Source organism: Pipistrellus hanaki (assembly GCF_964339955.1).
Source record: "Pipistrellus hanaki genome assembly, chromosome: 15".
Classification (NCBI taxonomy): Eukaryota; Metazoa; Chordata; class Mammalia; order Chiroptera; family Vespertilionidae; genus Pipistrellus; species Pipistrellus hanaki.
This window is the reverse complement of record NC_140517.1, coordinates 15,031,202-15,054,879: the sequence shown is the minus strand read 5'-3', so window position 1 is coordinate 15,054,879 and position 23,678 is coordinate 15,031,202. Positions and strand designations below refer to the sequence as shown.

The 23,678-nt window shown below is 38.6% G+C and overlaps 1 protein-coding gene across 2 annotated transcripts in view; it reads right to left on the bottom strand.

Moving 5' to 3' along the window:
* HYDIN (HYDIN axonemal central pair apparatus protein) overlaps nt 1–23,678 on the bottom strand; it is a 326,576-nt gene that overhangs the window by 209,720 nt on the left and 93,178 nt on the right. For both annotated transcript variants that reach the window (XM_084906677.1, XM_084906678.1), the window contains exons 9-10: nt 11,555–11,756; nt 5,252–5,435 (exon numbers count right to left, since the gene is read on the bottom strand). In XM_084906677.1, coding sequence (XP_084762803.1) covers nt 5,252–5,435; nt 11,555–11,756 — 386 coding nt within the window. The remainder of the gene's footprint in view (nt 1–5,251; nt 5,436–11,554; nt 11,757–23,678) is intronic.

Genomic DNA, 23,678 nt, shown 5'->3' with positions numbered 1-23,678 from the left:
GACTGCCTCCTGCACATCCCCTACTGGGGACTGAGCCAGCCCAGGCATGTGCCCTGACTGAGAATCAAACTGTGACCTCCTGGTTCATAGGTTGACACTTAACCACTGAGCCATGCTGGCTAGGCAATATTCCACGTTTTAATGACTAAAACAACAATGATAGTTCCTATTAGAATATCAGTAGATTACTGCCGAGAACCAATTCCAGCATGTAATAATTACAAGAGTTTTACCAAAAGGTTGGTGAAGCTTGGGCGGCTCTACAAGGATGAGCCACATATGTAATTTACCTGTTGGAAACGGCTAAATGGCACTTCCCCCAAACCTGAATAGGATTGTTAACTGCCAGACAGCTCAGGGCATTTTATTGCCTCCTGTTGGCCAAACACCTGAGCAGCTGTAGGCTATTCCCCAAACTGACAGTGTTTCTGTATATCCTTTGATACCTTACCCTTTGAAGTGTATATTTCCACCTTGCCTTGGGACAAACTGTGCTTAATAAAAGCAGGGGCTCCTAAGACAAGGAGAGTCTTCTAGCTCCTTCAGCTGAAGCTCCTCTGACCCCCAATGCCTTTCAAAACTATCTTTTGTCCTTGGACTCCTTCTTTAATCATCTACCCTCAACCCTTTTCTCCAGAACGCTGAACCCTTTGTAAGGCTGGGAAAAGAACCCTGGCATTGTGGTGCGCTAATGAGGGAAACCAACAGATTACCAAGTAAAACTAAATAAAATAAAATAAAAAAATTACTTCTAGACCTCTGTTCTATATCTTCCCAGGACTGCCTTGTGGTCACTCTGAGGCCCTGTCTGCTCCTTCCTCCACCAGGGTCCATCTCTGGGGTCTCTCAAACACACACTCCCCCACCTCTGCACTCTGTAACCACAGCAGTACCCCAACACACCCCAGCATTAACTCCTCAAGGTTTGGATGACAGACCCTATGGCAACATTAGGTAATGAGCATGATAAGAAAGTGAGCTAAGACAATGGGACTAACCAGGGCCACCCGGTGAGCAGGTCACAGGACAGTGGAAGAACTTTCTGCGCTGGAGTTTGGGCCAGTTGTTCGTATAGCATTGAGCCAAACGACTTCTCCACACGATTATATTGAGAAAATTTGATTAAATTCAAAACCATCACCACCTCTGGGCATTTTAGAGACAGTGACTGATTTCTTGATCTTGAATACTTGCTTTAAATGGAAAGAACCTCTAAAATAGGAACAATGTTCCCATAAAATACACAATATGCAGAGAACACAATAAGGGCTAAACTAACCTTGGTTTTAGCTGACTCATTTGAAAAACCAAGATATATAGATGTAGGTCTGAAAAAATAAACGTATCATTTATTTTTCTGACACTAAGGTAACTGTTTTGGATTTTTTTTTTTTTCTTTTTAAATTTACCTCATTTGAGGCCAATTTCCACCTTAGGTGGACACAGAGGCTGAAGAGGCCATCTGAAAGGTGGTAACTGAGCCCCTAGAGCATGGGTGGGGAGCATCTGGCCCGAAGGCCATATAAGGCCCAAGAAATCATTTGGTCTGGCCCTGACAGAGCATTAGGGTTGAGTTGATTAAATGTTTGGCCAAATATAGCAGGCTAATTTTTAAGTTGATAATTTTGTATGGCCCTTGAATAATGTTATAAATATCCAAATGACCTTTGGTAGGAAAAGAGGTTCTCCACCGCTGCCCTACACCAACCTTCTATTTTATTTTTAGTTCTTGAACAGGGTATCAATTAGAGATGGATTTTTAGATCAGTATGTGACTGCATGATTTTAATCTTCTCTGCTTCTGTGAACTCAACTCATATCAAGAAGCTAATTAAAAGGAATCACACTCTAATAAAAAAAGAACACTAATTGCTGATACACAGCTCAACTGTCAGAAAGTAGATAGTGGCTCTGGTATAACTGATCTGATATGTGAACAAGACTCAGAGACCTTCAGTAGAAAATGACGACAGGCCAACCCTAATTGGGTAGAAAGATGTGAGGTGGGCTAAGGAGCCCTGCGCTGGCTGCCCGCCCCCTAGCAGGCCTTCCCTGTGAATTCTCAGCCTCTCCCCGCTGTGCAGGGTCTCCAAAGGTCAGCACCTGAGGGCTCTCTTGGGTCCTCTGCAATGTTCTTTTCTCAAACTGTTCTTAGAATTCCCATCCACTTTTCATGCCCTCCACGAAGACCTGTGTGAGATTCTCACATATCTTACCTCCACTCCTGATTGCTCTCCCACAAATTTAGGACTGCATTTCCAAAACTTTTTGAACATCTATTGTCATCTCAAATTCAACGTATTCAGAGCCAAACTCATCATCATCAACTGATTTCCCTCCCTGACTCCCTCCATCCCTGCCTCCATTAATTGGCCCTGAGGTAGGCCTGGAGCACAGATGAGGACAAACCACTTCTGACCTTAAGGAGCTCAGAGTCTGTACCGAAAATGGATCCAAGTATCCTACCTACCCTAAAAAAAAAAAAAAAAAAACTAAAAAAACTAAAAAAAAAACGTATTTTGTGCACAAAGCAACCAAAGCCAAGAGAGATGGAATGGCTTGTTTAAGATCATGTTGGCTATTGGCAAAGCTTGAAGTTAAACCCAGGACAAAGGAGAGAGAAACAGAAACATCAATAATGAAAGGGAATCATTGATCGCCTCCTCCACACCCCACACAGGGGATCAAGCCCATAATTTGGATATATACCCTGATCAGGAAACGAACTGTGACCTCCAAGTTTATAGGTAGAGACTCAACCATGCCGGCCAGACCTAATCTAATTTCTTATGTTCTCTATGGCTGCTTGCTCCAGAAAAACCGGTCATTGTATTGTTATATAATATGCCATGAAGCAAATAGCCTCCTTTTTCTTTGTTCTCACAATTTCTCCAGCTAGAAACATTCTCCCTCTGCCTCTCCACTTAATTAAATCTTACCCTTCCTCCAACATACAGCTCATATCTCACCTCCTCTATAAATCCTTTCCTAACTCTCTCATCCCAAACTACTAGAGCATTTATTTACTGTCCCAGAAAACCCAAATCTCAAAAGTGGAAAATACCCATAGTTCACATTTGGGTCAAAAAGCTAATAAAATGGCAGCATTTTCCCATCAAATACCTTCAAAAGTAATTTACAAGGTAAGATTATAGTACACTCATAAGAACTGTATCTCTATAAATCTGCCAAGATCTTTAAGAAGGGGGCGGGAGGAGATTTAAAATCAATAAATAATTCACCAACATTGAGATCTGCTGTTTTGACCAGAATAATTTTATGAAGACACTGGCAAAGTTTCATGCCTTCATTTCATTTTGCAAAAAAATGTCACGAACCAGCTTACGAGTACTATCATGAGAAGAAAACCTGCATAGTGTAAAGACAAAATCACTATAGATGCTATACACACCGCAATACTTTATCTCCCCTTCCTGTTTCTGGTGATTTTTCCCCACACGATACAAACAAAATAGTCTCATTTAAAAGATTTCATTTCTATGTATCGCTGTTTAAAGAATGTTTTTCTCAGTCCTGGTGAAAAGATGCCTTGTGATAACACCCAATTCAGTTCCTATCCAGCATTCAAAAACAGTTATTAAATGCCTTACTTTAATATACATATATCTCTATCATGAAGCTTTGGATAATGGAAATAAGCACGAGGAGAGGAAAAACCAAGGTAATCCTAGTCTTTCTACTTCTGGATTGGAAACATACAAGACTCGCCTGTGTGCCTCCCATACCTCACTGGCCACCAATGTCTGCTGTCCTGGAGTCCCACTCCCAGAAGGATGTGAGCACCAGGAGAGTGTCTCCAGCCCGGGTCTCCAGCGCCAGCTGGGAAGACCCCAGGACTGTCCACACCCTGGGCCATACTGTTTGTTCCTGCTGCCTGATCCCGCTCAGCCATTTGCTTGCTTGTACTTGTAATGCCTTCCTGGTCTTTTCAACATCGTTGGGCTTGACCTACTTTAATAGGTGTCTGCTCTATCCCTCCAAGACTGTATGTGCAGCCTGATTTAACCTCTTGCTGGTTTAACCCATCATGTCTGACTATCCCTTTGCTCAACTGAGCAGCGGACAGTCTTCTCATGTGAAAGAAGATTCAGCTCCAACCCATGTCTCCAGCCTATTTTCCTACGTGAGCCCTTTACGTCAAACAGCCTGACCCATGCACAGATCCCTGAATGAGCCATGCCATGCACACCCCCAATTTTGTTTCCCAAAAGTCCCCATCCTGCAAGATGGACCCAATTCAAGGCTCTGCTCTCAAGAAGCCTTCTCCAGCTTCTCAGTCTGACAATCAGCCTCGCCACTGAACCAGTGTGCCGTCTGCCTGCCTTAGAGACTCCAGCAGCAGGTCTCACAAAATAGCAGCCCCAAAGAAGGCTTCATCAATGTCTGGTACACACACGGGGTGCCTGGTATAGTACATGCAGTCAGTAATATTTATTGAGTGGATTAAGGACAGAGTAGTTTTCAACCAAGCAATTTTGCCCACCAGGGGCACATGTGGCAATGTCCAGAGATAGTTTTGGTTGTCACGACTAGCATCTGGTGGGTCAAGATCAGGGGTGCTATGAAATATCCTACAATGCCCAGGACAAAGATTATCCAGCCCCAAATGTCAATAATGCAGAGGTTGAGAAACCCTACACTACAGTCAGGCTAATCAGAGATCAATTTCTAACCACTGATACTAACTGCTTGGCCTTGAGTAAGTTATCGCATTTCTCTAAGTCTCAATTTATCCATCTGTAAAATGGGGAATTAACTATAATTGAATATATGAAATAAATTAGATAGTGCATACAAAGTACTTACTAGTGCCCAAGCTGGTTGCTCAATGGTTAGAGTGTCAACCTGCAGACTGAAGGATCCCAGGTTCAATTCCAGTCAAGGGCACATGCCCAGGTTGAGGCTTGATCCCCAATAGGGGGCATGTAGGAGGCAGCTGATCAACGATTCTCTCTCATCATTGATATTTTTATCTCTCCCTCTCCCTTCCTTGCTGAAATCAATAAAAATATTTTTTAAAGTGTTTAATAGTGATTGGTGCATAGAAAGTGTGACCTATAAACATAGCCTATGAGCATTCTTACCATTAACCTTCACTTACTGTCTCATAATGATGATGAGACTCTTCAGATGGAGTCTTTATGCTCTCAGAACAATCCCAGAGTGAGTGTTTTTTACCAAAAGAAGACCCGCACTCCCCTATATGTTCAGACTGCATATATGTGCTCACCAGAGGCTCAATAGTGAAAATGTTATTCAAGAAAAGTATGCTGTCCGCCTGAACCAGCCTTCTCTGATTCGCAAAGGTGCGGGAGAGAATGGAGATTCGTTCTCGGAGTAAAGGGTCACTAACAAACTCTTCCAGAAACTCATCAGTCTCATCCTTTTCCTCTTTGATCAGATCCTCGCAGACCCTGAAGAAAACAGAAAATGTGAGATACGTTCTGGTACTCCCATGAAGACCATTGTAAAGGGCGCTCTCCTCCGGTCCATCCTCCTGGGAATGATCTCACCCATCACCCTGGGGCGGTCCCTCCTTGCCCTGAGTGTGTAACGTGCTACCTGAGTGATCTTATACTTTAACTTCTCAAGAGCCTCAGTTTCCCCTTTAGTCACTTCCTTCAAGAAGTCCTCCTGGGCTTCCTGTTCTCCATTTGCTTTCTCCTGAGCCCTTATGCATATTGTATTTCCGGTAATAGTGTTTTCCTAAGTTGCTGTTTAAACACTTAACATCTACTCCACCTCTCACACTTCAAGGACAATTTTGTTTCTGTTAAACTTGCTTAGCTTTCATTCTTTCTTAGCTGGAGAACAAAACTGAGAGCCAGTGAGCACTGGGTTTGGATGCTGATTCTACTGTCTAATTACTAGCTCTGTGGCTTTGGGAGCCACTAAATTCCTCTATGCCTTAGTACTTTTACCTATAAAACAGGAGCTCCCTCGTCCTAAGGATGTGCTGAGGATTAAATGTGATCAAGGACCTGGTGTAGTTCCAGGGACAAAGTAGATACTCAATAAATATCAGTTTTCTCTCTCAAACACAGGCAATTACCAAGTTGTCAAGTGTATGAGATGCTTAAACTACATCTAAAGAAACCTTTTCTCCCTCTTTCTAGCTCTTTTTTAAAATAATTCTTTATTGTTGAAAGTATTATATTATATATGTCCCCCTTTTCCTCTCCATTGCCCTCTCCAAACCCTCCCCCTTCTAGCTCTTCATGGCCCTTGTAAAAGTCAGAAAAGCAGCCCTCTACTCTGTCCTCACCACAGATGTGATTGCATTACTCCTGATAGCCATTACTTCACCTGAAAAAGAGAGAGAGAGAGAGAGAGAGAGAGAGAGAGAGAGAGAGAGAGAGAGAGAGAGAGAGAAACATTGATGAGAGAGTCATTGATCGGCTGCCTCCTGCACGTACCCCTCTGGGGATGGAGCCTGCCACCTAGGCATGTGCCCTTGGCCAAAATTGAACCCGGGACTATTCAGTCCACAGGCCGATACTCTATCCACTGAGCCAAAACGGCCAGGGCTCACCTGAATTTTTGGAGACTTAATTTTATCTCCTCCCAGGGTATATGACCATTTTCTCCACATTTTACTGGTATCACCATCGATGAGAGACAAATTATTTAATAAGAGCCTAGGGTCACTGAATTCCCGCCCCAGGCCCAACTATTTTCTAAATGACTTCATGCAAACTGCATACTTAGCCATGTCAAATAGCTTTTTTTGTTTGTTTGTTTTGTTTTTGTTTTTTTGATGATTTTCGTGTCTAGGATCCTCTAGCCACGTAGCGTAAAGATGTGAAACAAATGGCTCCAGTGTGTTCTGGTTCCATTCTGTGCTTCCTTTTTATTGTGTCCGGGAAGCAGCGTCCCAGGTAATGAGCAGTCCTTCTATACTGCTGGGCAGAGCCACGCAAATGAGAGCGCGCTCAGTCCGCAGAAAGGAAGCCGCCAATTCCTGGGAGGCGAAGCTATAACGCCTGCCTCTGGAAATCAGTCCTAAAGGAATATCACAGATGTAAGTAAAAACACAGCTACAGAGATGCTCATTAAAACGCTGGCAACAATACCGGAAAATGTGGGTAACATTTATGTAAGAGATTGAAGGGTTGGTTAAACAAATAATGGGAATCATAAAAAAATTACATTTATTTACGGGTCTAATGGGAGTGGTGTGTGGGGATAAAATGCCTCGTATGGACTAAGGACGGATGATAATGCTCCATGAACTGAAGAGTATGATTAGCTCAACCCTTGAACTAGAAAGAAAAGGAAACAGAACATAAATTGCCAAGCACGGCTCTGCTCCCCTGCTGCTGGGACTCTGAAATCATCAACAGCTGCATAATGCAAAGTGGGTGGGTGGAGGCTGGTCCCAGATGTCTCATCTCTGCCCTCTCATGTGGAAATGGAGCCACGGCTGAGATACTAAAAGGCAACAACACCTTGAGCTGAGTTGACTCCAACAAGGGCTTCCAGATACCCCAGGCTACTTGGGGGGCCATTTTTCCTGCTGATCTCCATGGTCTCCTGCCTCAGGTGGTTCAGATGAGGACACCTCTTATCAGAGAGCTTACCAACACACCAGCCTTTTCTCTCAGTTAAAATCATGGATTTAACCCATTTTCCAAATGGTCTGGCAGCCACCAACACCCACCACCTTCAGGCCTCAAGCAGAGTTCAGCCATGGATTAGAGTCAACGGGGAAGACCTGTGTCTCGGGTATAATTAGCATTGAACCAGTAATGCTTCCTCATCTTCAGGAGCTAGATACCCTGCTCCTTTGCAGCACCCCGAAGAGATGATAACTGGATGCAGCACCCTGAAGAGATGGGAACTAAAAGCCATGGCTTTCACAGCTGGGAGAAATACTCCCATGTCCGCACCTGGGTTATAGCCATCCACCTTCAAATGGACCACGTGACCCTGGTCACTGAGCACTCTGTGATGACTGTTATAAGCTGAGGACGAGAGGTCCTCTCCCTGTTTATCAAATACCACTCAAGATTAAACTTATTACTCCCTGGGTGGCAGGCCCAAAGCCCAATTAAAACTGTTCTATCTAGAGAAACATGTATTTCGCTATTTCTGAATGTTGTGGAATAAGTCCATGCTGACTACTTGTGGGAGTCCACGGAAGACTGGGGGAGCTCCTGCACAGAGTAAATCTAGAATTTGAGCCAGCTGCTCTTGAGACAATGGTCACGACCTTCCTGGAGAAGTGGGGAACCGAAATCCTCAAAAGCCCACGCCGAGTCCGATGAGAATGAGTGTGAAAGAATCTTATGGTAATGTTTTATAATGCCTCCAGGATAAAGGGAAGGAAGGAAGGTGGGATGAATGCTGCCTCCATTTCTAAAGAGATTAATTTCTCTACAAGTCCCAGAAAAACATCAAAAAGGCAAAGACCCAAAAGGCAATTTTTAAGCCCTCTGTGTCTCCTTCTGAAGGTTTAAATAAAAGTGTGTGTGTGTCGGGGCAGGGGGACTTAAAGTCCAGAATTTCTTCCTAGGGGGAGTGACATCTCCGTTGTTAGAATCTGGAGCCTGGGGTTAGCTCACAGTCCCAAATCTGGACATGTGTCATAAGGTTGGTACCAACACGCTGAGGTGTGTGGAGAGGAAGTCATCATTCCTAGAATGAAAACGATAACTTCCAGAAAATGATAATTCCCAGAAAGGAACTTCCTTCCTTGAGGAGGGCTGAAATTCCTCCACTGGGAGATCAGCAAGATGTTGTGGCCAACAAAACCACAATGGCTGGAGTGGGGTCTTGAGGGTACCGGTTAAAGCAATTAGCCATCTCAATGTGACCCCTGAGCAACTTCCAGCTCCTATAAGATGAATGCCTTAGGACAAGGTGTAAGCCATGTTATAGTTGGAAAGCAGTAAGTAGACTCCCAAGTCTCACTTAAAAATCTACACTGATGTTTTAAATCGTAGGTCCTTGGGATGCTGCGAAGGGAAACTTTAGTCTCTCAAAGTACGCATGAGACCATTTAGAATAGGTCCTCTCTGTCCCAAGTTCAGGACCAAAGTCAACCTTCCTCTCTACATTTTTAACCACAAAGGCTGCAGAAGGGGGAAAAAGGGGGTAGACTGCTCATCACCAGAAGCAGGGGAGTCAAACATGAGGAGGACTATTCTGGGGATACCTACACTGGCCTTGTTGGGGAGCTCAAGAGAAGATTTATACCATTAGCTAAAGATCTGACTGCTACTTCTCGGGGATGAACAAACCACTGACCACAAGCAAGCTACCAGAGAACATTCTGTTTTGCCTGACACTGCTGTGTGGCTTGAGATACAACTTGAGGATTTGTGACTTAGAGGAGAAGAGGGTCCATACTCACAGCAAGAGCACTGCCACCTACAGAGGGGCAGCTATCCAGAGATGGGAACTAAATGTTCAGTAAACAACAAACCTCTCTGTAATTGACTTTTTTTTTTTTTTTCTAGAGGATGGGCATCTCATAGCTAGTTATGTCCAGGATAAGAATCCATGACTAATAATATAAGTTGTGGCATGTTTGAGGATGCATTAAGGAACGAGAGAGGGATGTGAGAGAAGAGATTAATCTAGTCAAATAAGATATTAGGTATAAATGGCCTATTTCCCCTTTAAATCAATTTCCCTTCACGTCCCAGGCATCTGGCCCTAGGAGAGGGGGGAGAAAGGTAAGGAACGGAATTTCCAATAAACTCTCCACATAAATCAACCAACCAGTTTGGAAAAACATGAGTTATGTTGCTATGTCCAGTGAAAATGGAAGTATTCTTATTTAGCCATATGGTGCCACTTTTCAAGTTCATTGTTTAAGGGAAGGGCATGATCCTAGATAATAAAACTAGGTTTCTAATCATGGTTATGAAAATGCCATCCCGTATTAAGCCCTTGCTACAAAAAAAAAAAAAAAAATTTTAAATTGCTAGATGAACTAATGAAAGAGCAAAAGAGATGGTGAAAGAAAGATAACATAAGAGAAAAGGAATAAGACTCAATGAGGATAACATTAAAGAGATAAGGGTGTGAGTGTCTGGGAAGGTGGAATGGGGAAGGGGCGGGGAGAGAAATATCCATCCACATGTGGTTGAAATTATCTACTCTATATCTTAGCATCTCTGAGAGCAATTGGTTTGAATTCTTGAGTTTTCCTGTTGACATTAACATCCTTAAAAAAAATTTTTTTGGACATAAAATATATCCTATACATATAGTCAAATACATAGGCATAGTTGAATTGAAAGCTGGCTTCCCCTCTGATAGTGTGTATTCATTTTCCTCAAGAGATTATTATGCCTACAGGACAAGCAGGTTATGTAAACACTGCATTGACTACTACTCGTTTGCTTGTACATGCTCTCGCATCTTATCTTTAAACCTGCTTGGACCATTCTGGTTGATGGTACACATCAGCTGGGGGAATCAGGACCAAGGAAGCAGTGGATGACCAGTTTCTCTTACCTTTCCCAACTCCTGGTGCTTCTATACCATGAGGCCAATGAAAGTTTTTAGGCAGGAAAGGCTTTTCTTTTCTCACTTTTTTAAAGATGACACAGTGGCAATCCAGTGATTAAAGCTCCCTGCCTGAATAATGAGGCTTCTGGTTCCTCTGTGTCCTGTCATTGTCCCAGCTCCTTCTGATTCAATTAGGGGCAGCACAGTGGGGGATTGCTGCCTGGTTTCCATGGACCTAAGACTTTCATTTTTATCACATACTAACTTGGTTTTAAACAAAGCTTTGAAGCTTCCCAGGGCTAATCTTTAATGAAATTGGAGAGGCAAATAAAAAAAGGCTGAATAAATCCAAATGAAAGCAGCAAAGGTGCTAATTTGGGGAGGATGAAAGGAGTTTAAAGGGGTAGGGGTAGATACAGAAAAAAGAAATATTCAAAATTTAATATTGAAGAGATTAGTTAAAATAGTTGAGTTTTCTATTTTATTAACTTTCTGTACTGCCTAAAGTATCACTTTAAAAAGCAGAAAAAGATAACAACAAAATCATTAAATTACTAGTATATGGTTAGCAGGGATTCAGCAATGCTACTAAAACTGGGAATATAAAAGCTGTTATATCTAACCCCTTCTTTTTCCTCATTCTTTCTATTTTTCTAGAAATACCTTTTCACTAAAAAAATAAATTTAAAAAAATCCACATTGATCCCAAACCAAGAGAGATTATTTTCAGAAACCCTATGACACTTGATCAATCTGATTAGGGCTATGAAATGAAATACAGATGTATATGTTAGTTTTGAGGAAACAGTGAAGAATTTTATATTTGGTCTTCAAAATCCAGTAGTTTGGCTAGTGATAAATTATAACCAGGTTAAGATTGACTGATAATGGACAACATTGTGTTCGACATAGTTCAAGTTCTTTCAATGAAAAAATGAGCATTGTACACTGGAACCAAGCTATAAAAATTTCACATTCTAAAAAGTTACCACGAAAGTCACTGATTTTTCATAATTAACTGAGCTTTGTTGTTTCCCCAAATTACAGCACCTAGGTGATTTTTCTTACAAACCTATACTTTTCTTTATCTTCCTCTTCCTGGGTAGGAAATACCTTCCACTGGAAATGGGCAATGATGTTACTGCGGTTGTAAATAGTTATAGTTCTCTGATTGGCCAGAGAGATGTAGGTTTTCTCAATGATCAAAGAATTCTTGTCCAGCCTTATATTCATGTCTACGGCAGCTCCATACAGAGATACAAACATTCTTTCACCTGGAAATTAACAAAGTAAACACACTTTGAGATTTGTTCTAGAATGATATTACTGGGCTATTCCCTCCCCTCCCACCCCAAAGGTGAAGTTAGGGAAGATTGCACAAGCATTACACATTTCATTCTTTTCCCCAGAGGTCAGATATGATTAGTAAACTTCAATTATGTTTGGTGCAATTATAAAGAATCAAATCTTGCTTAATATGAGTTGTTGTGGTAGTTGTTACAAGACTTTTTCTTCTTTGTGACAGTTTTAAATCCTACAGCCCAACCGTGAGGTCAACTGAGTTCTAGAATTATAACCATTTGCCTCATCTCCATTTCAAACATGAGCTGGATTTCTGATTCTTAAAGTAACTGTACCAAGTATATCTGGGAAGAGCTGCTCAGCATGAGAGGATCTAAGTCCAAATCAAAGGGAATCAGGAAGGAAATTCAATAACTTCATTAATAGAAAACAGACTATTTAAGAGAAGCCACATCCCTAGATAATGGCAATTAAACTAAAACAAAAGTGAAACACTCATACACACACTACAAAAACAGAAAGACAAAAGCTATGTTTATCATTTAAAATTCTTTTAATGTTAAAGAACACCTTCATTCAACATAGTAATTTATCTCAGACTTCATTTAAGATGCACAATTGCCTTAATTCTAGGTATAGACATGAGGGCCCCATTTCCAAGAAGACACAAACCTACACACTATACTCTACCTGCCCTCTGTAATGCCATGGGAAATAGATAGAAAAGAAAATGCTTAGATACTATGAAAGTTCTGTTGATCTGTACTGCTAAAGCTTTCATCAGCATCCAGAAAGCATAATCATTTGCACTTTATTTTTTTAGCAAACATTTTTGTTCCATTCACATTTGTATGAACCAAGCAGCTAGTTAGTAAACTGACAACAATATACATTTTAAATGTATATTTGCTGCTAAAGTAACTTAAATATCTGAACAAAATATGAATAAACATCTTTTTAAAGGCACTTCAGAGCTATTGTGATGGAAAGGAACTACTGGGCCAAAATTAAAGAAAAAACAGGATCCAAAGAAATAAATGAGGATGGAAATTTTTTTTGATATGAAGACATGCTCCTCTTGGCAATTTTGAGCTACCATTCTTGTGAGGGCAGGAAAGATAGAAATCAACGCCTAAAAATGGGGAAACTTGAGATGAAAAAGAAAAAAAAAAAAAAAAAAAGATCCTCCCAAATAAGCTGATCCTCAATCCTCAGAGAACTGTACATTCAAGATGAGGGTAGCCCTAGTTCAGAGATAAATGCTAGATTGAAATTGTCTATGTTTTTCAGATAACTTTAAGCATTAAATTTGGTGGTCATAGGATAGCTTTGCTCTCCAAAACAAAACATAACAAAACCAACTTGTCTCTTTTTGGAGAAAGGTACTTGCACCCAAAGTTTCAAAATTTTCAACATTGCAAAAAAACAAAACAAAAAAATAGCCAAACATAATGAGACATGTTTAAAAAAAATAACAAACAAACAAAAAAAAACCTCTGTAAGTTAGAATTTGAAGATACAAGCCAAACTGAAACAGATCCACAAAGAATCAGATAGTAGAATCATAACATCTAGACTATGCTTAGTAATTTAAAGGAAAAAAAGGATGAGCTTAACTATGATATATGTAAAGGAACAGGAAATTTTTAAAATCTAGAGAATTTGAAAAAGAGCCATATTCTTGATTCTCATAGAAATAAAATAAAATAACCAAAAAATGTAAAAACTCTAAGAATAAATAAACAAAGTCAAAACAGAGCCAAATACTTTTGGAAGGTATTATATTATAAAGACAGTAAATCAAAACATTGGTTTAATGATATATTTTGTTTTTAAAGAGGTGATATTGGACAACTTAGCAACCATATGGAAAACAACATCAGAATAAAAGCTAAATGAATCAAACATTTCAGTGTTTAGTATAAAACCATAAAAGTACAGGAAACTTTTTGATAACTATAGAGGGAAAGTTTTCTAACTTTGACTCAAAATCCACGTCCCTCTAAAAAAAAGACTAGAAAAGTAACTACATAGAAATGACCAAAGAAATTCTGCGTGGCACAAAAGTTCATAAGCAAAAACAAAAGAAGAAGTGGGTGAAATATTTGCAACTATGTCTGAGACAAAGGTATTAAATCTCTAAATATATAAATAGCTTTTAGAAGTCAACAAGACAATCCAATAGAAGAATGGAATTGTGAAAAAGGAAATACAAAGGCCCCCTATATGTATTAACAGATGCACGGCTCCACTCATAATAAAAGAAATACAAAAGAGATGTAATTCTATACCATTTCCCCCATCATACTAGCAAAACAAAACAAAAATTTGAGAACATAATCTGTTGTCAAGGCTAAGGGGAGACGGCACTCCCACACACTGTTTGGGGGTGGGGATGCATAATGGTTCCATTCTTCATGGAGTCTATTTGGTGACACAGATCTAAATGTCTATCAAAGTTATAAAACTATGAATCCTCTGGCTCACTTTTAGGAATTTATGCTAATCAGAACAAGATCAATGATAGTCAATACAGCATTGTTCTTAATAACAATAGAGTGAAAATAGCCCAAGTATACCCACCAGTAGAAGGCCAGTTAAATGATCTGTGCTACATCTGAAAGTGAAATACTGTGCGGGGATGGAAATGTGCACAGTGATATGGAAAGATCTCCAGGACATATTATTAAGTAGAAAAAGCAAGGTTCAGAACAATTTATACAGCATGTTGTTTTGGATAAGTGGGGAATACAATTATATACATTCATGTTTGCATCTATTTGTAAAAAACACTGGGAAGATATGCAAAAAAAAAACAAAAAAAAAACACAATAAAATAAAAGCAAGGTGGGGTGAATGAGATAGGATGGAAATAATACCTTTCAACATATACTTTTAAATATATTGCTTTAATTTCTGAATATAGGAATGCATTGCTTATCCAATATTTTAATGTAAAAATGGATTTATAGGGCCTCAGGAAACGTTTAAAGCTTCTAGATAGCACTAGTGATGAGAGAAATATAAAATACCGTCCGAAAGAAATGCGTATAGCAAAATGTTGAGATACGTTAAACATAATGGTTGTTGATTATATCATGTCTGTGCTTTTGTGGTTATTTGAAATAAAGGGGAGGGGGGAAAGTAGGCTTACAGTTATTCGTATGGAAACATATAATATAAGAATAAATAGTAATACAAGAATAAACTCTATGTCTCACATACTCAAATCTGTAAGCATACTTTTGCCCACCCTGTATTTCATTGGTTAAAAGTCCTGGGGAGGGCCCAGGAGGGAGGCAGGAGGAGTCAATGGGGGAGAAAAGGAGAACGTCTGTAATACTTTCAACAACAAAGATAAATATTTTTAATCAAAGAAAATATTCAAGGGTTTACTTATTTCAGAAAGATCCAGGGGGTCAGAGAGACCAATGTCACCCATTGCAGTTGCTCACCACAAAACTGTCCCTTCCCAGAAACACAGCGAGAGCAACTATAGTCTTTTCAAGAATGATTGATCTAATAATCATTTTCTTCACCACCATCTTCCAAAAAATCATCAGATCCACAAGGTGAAGGAACAATGACTCTTGTCTTATCCCTATGGCTGTTGAAATACTTCTCTGTTATACCCACTTTCCTGGAGAGAACCTTAAAAGGGGTCCCGAGCCCCCAGCTACTTAGAAGGATGATGGGCTGGAGGTGGGAGGCCTACAGGAACAGGTAAGGTGGCTGTGCCCCAGTGCTTCTGTGTCCTTGAGTGCCTGTTCCCACAGCATTTCTTTTGGGGTTTCTGGGGTTGAACAGTGCAATTATTGTAAATGAGATTAGCCATCATCATTTATTCTGTCCTTGTAAAGATCTATTTTGTGGAAGGTCTCATTACCTCTTACCAGCTTTGCCACTATCCATCTAGTAAGAACAAATACGAACAAAACCAATTTTACCAAAAAAAGGTGAAGCCAGCTGTAGACACAATACATTTCATACTGTGGTTTCAGTACTTTCAGACAGCAGAGGACGGTTTAAAAAAATATATGAGTGGAGCCCTAGATTCTCTAGGGCAGCGATTTTCCACCTTTTTCATCTCCCGGCACACATAAACTAATTACTAAGATTCTGTGGTATACCAAAAAATATATTTTTTTGCAGATCTAATAACAACAACAAAAAAATAGATGGAATTTTGATTCATTCACACCAAATGGTTATTGTGTTGGCTGCTGTCATTTTTTAAAATTTGACAATCTAAAGGAAAAGAGGTCAGTGCCCATGACTGAATAGTCAGGTACTGAAGGTTTTAACAATTCTTGTGGGACGTCAGTGTTGAAAATTGCTGCCCTAGAAAACTAACAAGTTGGTGGATGGAGTATTTCTCATCTCTTGGTCACAGCAGGGTCAAATTCACCAAATCAAGTGAATTGCTGAATCAAACTTCTGTGGAAGTGCTTTGAAGGGCTTAAGAAACAAATTAGGGAACTTGACTGAGCTCACCCAGCACACCAGCGGCAATGCCAAAATCAGTATTTCCAATCTGCATGGAAGGCAGTGTGGGGTTATAGAAAGGGCAATGGTCTCAGATGGTGTCAGAGGCCTGGGTTCAAGTTCCAGCTTTACTTAGGTATACAATCACTGAATGTCTCTGGGCCTCATTTTACTGATCTCTACAATGAAGGGAGTTAAAGAGAGGTACTCTAATGACCTTTTACATACTAGCACCGAATGAATTGTGAGTATTTACATCCTGTGTAATTGACAGAACTTTCATTCCACTTCCCTAAACAATTCCTAAACAAAAAAATGTATTTTTTTGCCGATAAACATAAAATTTATTCTTGTATTAGTATTTATTCTTGTATTATATGTTTCCATACAAATAACTGTAAGCCTACTTTTCCCCCTCCCCTTTATTTCAAATAACCACAAAAGCACAGACATGATATAATCAACAACCATTATGATTAACATATCTCAACATTTTGCTATACACATTTCTTTCGGATGGTTATGAATTGGTATTTTAGATTTCTCTTATTACTAGTGCTATCTAGTCTGTGTGTCCTAACTTCTGCTATTCCCTACCCTGAGCTATGGAATAAGAACCAAAAAATAAATAAAACTAGATCAAGTAATATTTCCATTGCCTGCGAGCCATGTTAAAACATTTGCTTCTTTTGCAATAACTATGTTTTGTTAGATTTCCAAAGTACAAAGCACATGTTTATAATATAATAATCACATAATCGAAACAAAGTTCATGCAGGTAAGTCTGTATAAGTATATTCAGATAAGTACTATTTAGCAGCTTCAACTGCAAGATATTAAATCACTCTCAATTACTTACTATTTTATATTTTGGTGTTCCTTTATTGGCTTTTAGAAGGAAAAAAATAACTTCTTTATGGTTCACTAGAGTAAAATATGTAAATGACCATATAAAGCTGTCCTGTGAAGTACTAATATTATTGCTTATACGTTTAATAATACATCATCACACCTCTGGGGAAAAAGACTACTTGCCAACTCCTGAATTGAAATATCTCCTCTTCAGTAAGAGACACAGTACCTTTTAAAATGCTGAATAAGTGCATTAGCTCTATATCCTGCTAGCACTTAATGTCACCTCTACGATGGCAGCAACCTCACTGGGCACTGATGAGAACACACAGCTATGCTCCTACTTCTAAGGCTCATCCAAGCAACCAAAAGTTCAATAAGAATGTCTCTTTCTAAAGCCTATTCTGAATACTAGTATCACCTTGAACCCTTAGGTTCAATGTCTCTCCATGCCCAGTTGAAAAGATGCAAAAGTTAAACATTATCAACCATTTGTTTATCTCATACTGATCAAATAATCTTTTCACACCTCAGTTTTATTTAAATGATAGAACTAGTTCATTCATTATTGTTTTGTTTTATTTTGTTGTTACCAATATGTTTGTATTCTTAATCTTTTCTGGAGGATTTCTTTGTCAAAGGCAAAAAGTTGCTTCTTTTCTTTCTCAATTTTAGACTACAATAAAAAGTAACGAAATCAATTGGTAAAATCAATTGCCGAAACAAACTTGATTCCACCACAGAAGGGCAAACACAAGAAAGGAAGGAGAGTTCTGGTTCAGGAAAACGTTAATGAATATCATATTAGTCACTGGTTAAATTTAATACTCAATCTCTTTAATTGCTAGAACACTGTTGTTGAAAAAGCAAACTCTCCTGGCTGCATTTAACCAAAAACATATCCAGTGGGGGACCAACAACTGAAAGGCAGAAACAACTGTTTTAGAAATATGGCCCATCTGGTTTGGCATTGTGGTTGAGCATTGACCTATGTATGAACCAGGAGGTCAGGGTTCGATTCCCGGTCAGGGCACATGCACAGGTTGCAGGCTCGATCCCCAGTAGGGAATGTGTAGAAGACAGCCAATCAATGATTCTCTCATTGATGTTTCTCTCTTCCCTCTCCCTCTCCCTCTCCCTCTCCCTCTCCCTCTCCCTCTCCCTCTCCCTCTCCCTCTCCCTCTCCCTCTCCCTCTCCCTCTCCCTCTCCCTCTCCCTCTCCCTCTCCCTCTCCCTCTCCCTCTCCCTCTCCCTCTCCCTCTCCCTCTCCCTCTCCCTCTCCCTCTCCCTCTCCCTCTCCCTCTCCCTCTCCCTCTCCCTCTCCCTCTCCCTCTCCCTCTCCCTCTCCCTCTCCCTCTCCCTCTCCCTCTCAGGTGTGAAGAAAACCCCGGGCTAAACTTCCCTCCTCAAATTCATCCCTACTTCAAACAGCTGCAAAGTGTTCAATCGGATGCTTATTTCAGGAGATGAGAAGCCAATGATCATGACAACTTGGAGGAGCTGCATGATTAATTGTGTTTAAGCAGTCATTATGGTTTTCACTAATGAAAGCTTGGTTATAGGTTCTGGTCATTAATAACCCGTAATAAAGATGAAAGCATATTCTTATCAGCTGTTTATTTCATGTAAGGAAAATTGCTACAAGATAGTTCACCTCTGTCTGCAATCTTTAGAAAACAACTTTATTCAGGAAACCAAGCTGACACCAGAACCTCAGGGTATGGAAATCAACTTCTCCACAGATGACTAACCTTTAATACACAAACATTCATTTTCTTTAGCACAGGATGATAAATGTAAATATGGTACCAATCCAAATACTTACATAAAATCTAGACTGAGGGCCATTGGGAGAATGCAGCTGCATTTCAAAGTAAATGGATTTTGGGAGTAAAAATGCAAATGCAGTAATGTGAGAGGCTGGGGAGATGACCCACTACTGTGGGAAGCTCACTGCACCAGACTGAGAGTCAGGGTTCTAACTGTTCTTCTGACTAGTTATGTGACCTTGGGCAAGCCACTTACTTTCTTAGGAGAATTGCTTGGAAAAGTTCAGCAAAAATTATACAAGAACAAGATAGAAAATCTTAGATCTCTGTCTACTGAGAAACTGAATAATTTTTTAAAAGCTTTAAGTCAAATAGCTTGAATAATGAATTTTTCAATCATTTAAGGAAGAAAGAACAAGAAACTTAAAGATTCTTTTTAGAGAATAAAAAAAGGAGAATAATTCCCAACTTTTTTTCTTTTATGAGACCAGTTGGCTTTTTAAGACCAAAGACAAGGGCATTATATTAATAGAAAATGGCAGGCTAATCTTTCTTATGAATTTGGATGCTAAGCTCTCAAACAAATTATTAGCAGATCTAATCCAGTGATTAACTAAGACAATGACATTTAAAATTTAGGTTTATCCCAGAATATTGCACTGATTTAGCATTTGAAAAACAATCACTACATTTGAAGAATAAAGGTGAAGTAATATGTAATAATCTCAACAAATACAGAAGTAACTGATGGAATTCAACACCCATTCAAGATGAAAAGAAACCTAGAAATACAAAAATTTCTTTAACTGATGGAGAGTATATACTAAAGATATCATATTAAATGATGAAACTCTGACACTTCCCCCTCTGAGTTCAAGAACAAGAGGACATTAATTATCATCACTTCCATTGAACTTGGTACTAAAAGCCTAGCCTGTGCAAGACACAATAAAAAATAAAAGAATTGAAAAAGAGTTAAACTATCATCTTAAAATGACCTATTATATATATACAAAATGCAAGATCATCTACAGATAAATCATGAGCTAATAAGTTAATTTATCAAGCTCTATAGATAAAAGATCAACACACAAAATTCAACTGTATTTTGATATACCCACAAAAGTTTAGAAAATAGAATTAGAAAAAAATACCACACTAGTCATAAAAGAAAAAAATGAATACATAAAAGACTATAATGCAATGATAAAAGGACAAACAATCCATAAAAGAATAGGTAAAAATCTTGAATAAACATTTTAAAGTAGAAAACATAAAAATAGTAAAAAAAAAAATGCATGAGAAGATACTCAACATTTTAGTCATTGGGGAAATGGCAATTTAAAACAAAATAGATACCACTTCACATCCACTAGGATGACTAAAATTAAAAGACTGACAATGACCAAGAGTTGATGAGGATGTGGAATGGCTGGAATCCTCATACATTGCTGGTGGAAACATAAAATGCTTCAACCATTTCAGAAAACTTGAAGTTTTTTTAAAATAAATTAAGCATATAAACTACCTTACAATCCAGTAATTCTACTCCTAAACATTTACCTGAAAAATAAAAGTATATGTGCACACGCGCGCACGCGCACACACACACACACACACACACACAAACACACATACACACATCTTGTAGAAAAATGGCTTATTCATAATATCCAAAAACTTCAAACACTCCAAAGTTACATTAACAAGACAATGGATAAGCTATGTCTGAGCATACAGTGGAATACTACTCAGGAGTAAAAAGGGAATTACTGATATACACAATAACATGAAAAAAAAAATCACAAAAACATTATGTTGACTGAAAGACATAAAAAATATATATATATTGTATCAGTACATTTATTTGAATTCCAAGAACAAGCAAAACTAATGTAGGGTAATAGAAATCTAAGATGGGGATGAAGGAATTAACTGGAAAAGGCATGAAGGAACTTTCTGAGATAATAGATGTTCTGTATCCTGAATGGGGTGGTAGTTACTAGTACACAGGTATTTACACTTGTCAAAACTCATCAAACTGAGCAATTAAAATCTGTGCATCTAAATTATATATATACTATAATTAAAATGTAATTAAAATCATATCAATATAAAAAATCAATGAATATATGAATAACTCTAACTATAAGGTTCAAAACTTCTACTCAGAAAACTACAGCTGAAATTAAAGAAAGCCTAAACATATAGAGGGATAACCCATGTTTATAATATGATATACGTATGGAGAGGATTATAAAGTAACTCTGTAGAGGGAAAGAATGAACTAGTCTATAAATAACATTGAACAATGTGGAAAAGACAAATTAGAGGCAGTTTTAAGTATTAAATTACACTGGGGATTAAAATAACTAAAACATTCAATAAAATATTTTTTAAACAACTTTAAAAATAAGAACATCAAAATGAAGTGAAGAATCGCAGGAAGTAATGTAGTGCCAAAGCTGTCTTTTGCCCTAAAGCCTTTTGTTAAGAAAAACATAATTCCCCTCCCCACAGATAAAATTGTTGAAAATCATCAGTAACAATAAGCAGCAAATGAAATAAATTATAAATAGACAATATATCTGAATTATCAGATACAGAATATAAGTAAGTATAAATAAGTTTAATATATATTTAAAATAAAAGGAAAACTTGAAAAACAAGAGCAGAGAGCACTTTGATTTAAACGAGAATCAAATGAAAATTTCAGAATTAAAATAATTATAATTACAAAATTGAAACTCAGTAGACTTCACTGAAGAGTAAATTATTGAATAGGTAAGAAGTATCCAGAGATGTCCACAGAGACAAAGAAATAGAAAACATAAAAGCAAGGTTAAAAGGAATAAATAACAGAGTAATAATAGATTAAGTATTAGAATAGAGTAACTAATTAAAATTTCAGAACAAGATAATAGAATGGAGAAGAGCTAATAATCCATATGGAGAGGCAAAAACGTGGTCCCTACCTCACACATACACAAAAATGAAATCAAAGATCAATCACTAACTTAAACATAAAAGTTAAAATTAATATCCTCCTAAAAGTAAACATAGGAGAGTACATTCATGATCTTGGAGAAGATGAAGATTTCTTAGCAAAAAGGTAAAAAGCATTAATTTTAAAAGAAAAAAAAAACCTGATCATATAGATTTCATCAAAATGAAAAATGTCTGCTCATTGAGAAATATCATTCAGGAAATGAAAAGGCAAGCTACAGTCTGAAAGAAAATATGAACAATACATATATCTGGCAAATGACTAGTATTCAGACTATAAAGGTTTTAAAGTACTCTTACAAATTAATAATAAAAACATATATGAATGGCAAGTGAGCACATGAAAAGGGGTGCAATGTCATTAATCATTAGAGAAATGAAAACTTAAACCCGAGAAGACATCACTTTATGCCACTAGTATATCTAAGATGAACAACATAACACCAGGTGTTGGCAAGGCTGTGGAGCAACTGGAACTCACTCTTTGTTGATGGAAGTGTAAAATGGCATGACTACTTTGGAAAAAATCAATGTCCCTGACGTGTTATAAGCCGAGCGTTTAACCTTCCTCTGTTGCATTACGTGGGCCCAGACTTCTCATTTGCTTAAGCTAGTTCAGCTTAGGTTTCTCCTACTAGCAGCCAGTGAACTGTGGCCAGCACTAAAAGGTAAGAAATATAGATTGTGCCCCTGGCTACGTGCAGCTTTTATGCTGGGCAATGTAGAGCCAGAACCGCTGAGCCACGTGTCCTTATGCAACAGCTTGAACTGTCCTGCTGAGCTACGTACGCATCCACAAGGCCAGCAACTCTGAGCTGCGACCTCAGTGTCTTCTGTTTTCTCCCTACAGCAAACGCCCTTCTGGCGCAGACAACCTGGATCATTCAACGTGAACGGTTAAAAAAGAAATGTGAAGGAAATGAGGATGTGAAGTAATAAATGGGAATGGTAAAATATTAATTTGAAAACCAACTTTGGGTACTTGCATATTGTACATGCAGTCTACATGACCATCAATTAAATGAATAATTCCCGTCATTATGCGGGGTATGGCCTTCAAGAAACTGCTGTGGCAATAGTCACCGTCTTATACTGTATTTAAGAAAGAAGTAAGATATTTGCACATTCTAAGGATTAAAGCAACTGCATCTTACATAGACTAGTGAACACACAAAAGACCATTCTGAACTGGGACTTATATTTTCAAAATGTCAGACGTATGCAGCAATAAATCAGATGAAAAACACCTGGGGTATTAAGTTATCTTCGAGTCAATTTACACATAAATAACCTCCTCAATCTACTAACATGACATCTGGGTGTAGGTTCCTTCCTGAGCCCTGTATTTCGTAAACATTCGAGAAACCAGTCAGGTGGGATCTTTATCTGCCTCAACATTATTTCTGTTGGAGGCATTTATTCTTTTGTTCTTTACCTGGTGGATCTTGGCTTACTCTCATGCAGCCAAAATAACCATTTCCTGCTTTGCGTACTCATGTTTTCCATCTGACCTTTCTTTCTTTTTTCTTTCTTTCTTTCTTTCTTTCTTTTTTTTAATATATTTTATTGATTTTTTTTTACAGAGAGGAAGGGAGAGAGATAGAGAGCTAGAAACGTCGATGAGAGAGAAACATAGACCAGCTGCCTCTTGCACACCCCCTACTGGGGATGTACCCACAACCCAGGTACATGCCCTTGACCGGAATCAAACCCGGGACCTTTCAGTCTGCAGACCGACGCTCTACCACTGAGCCAAACCGGTTTTGGCTCCATCTGACCTTT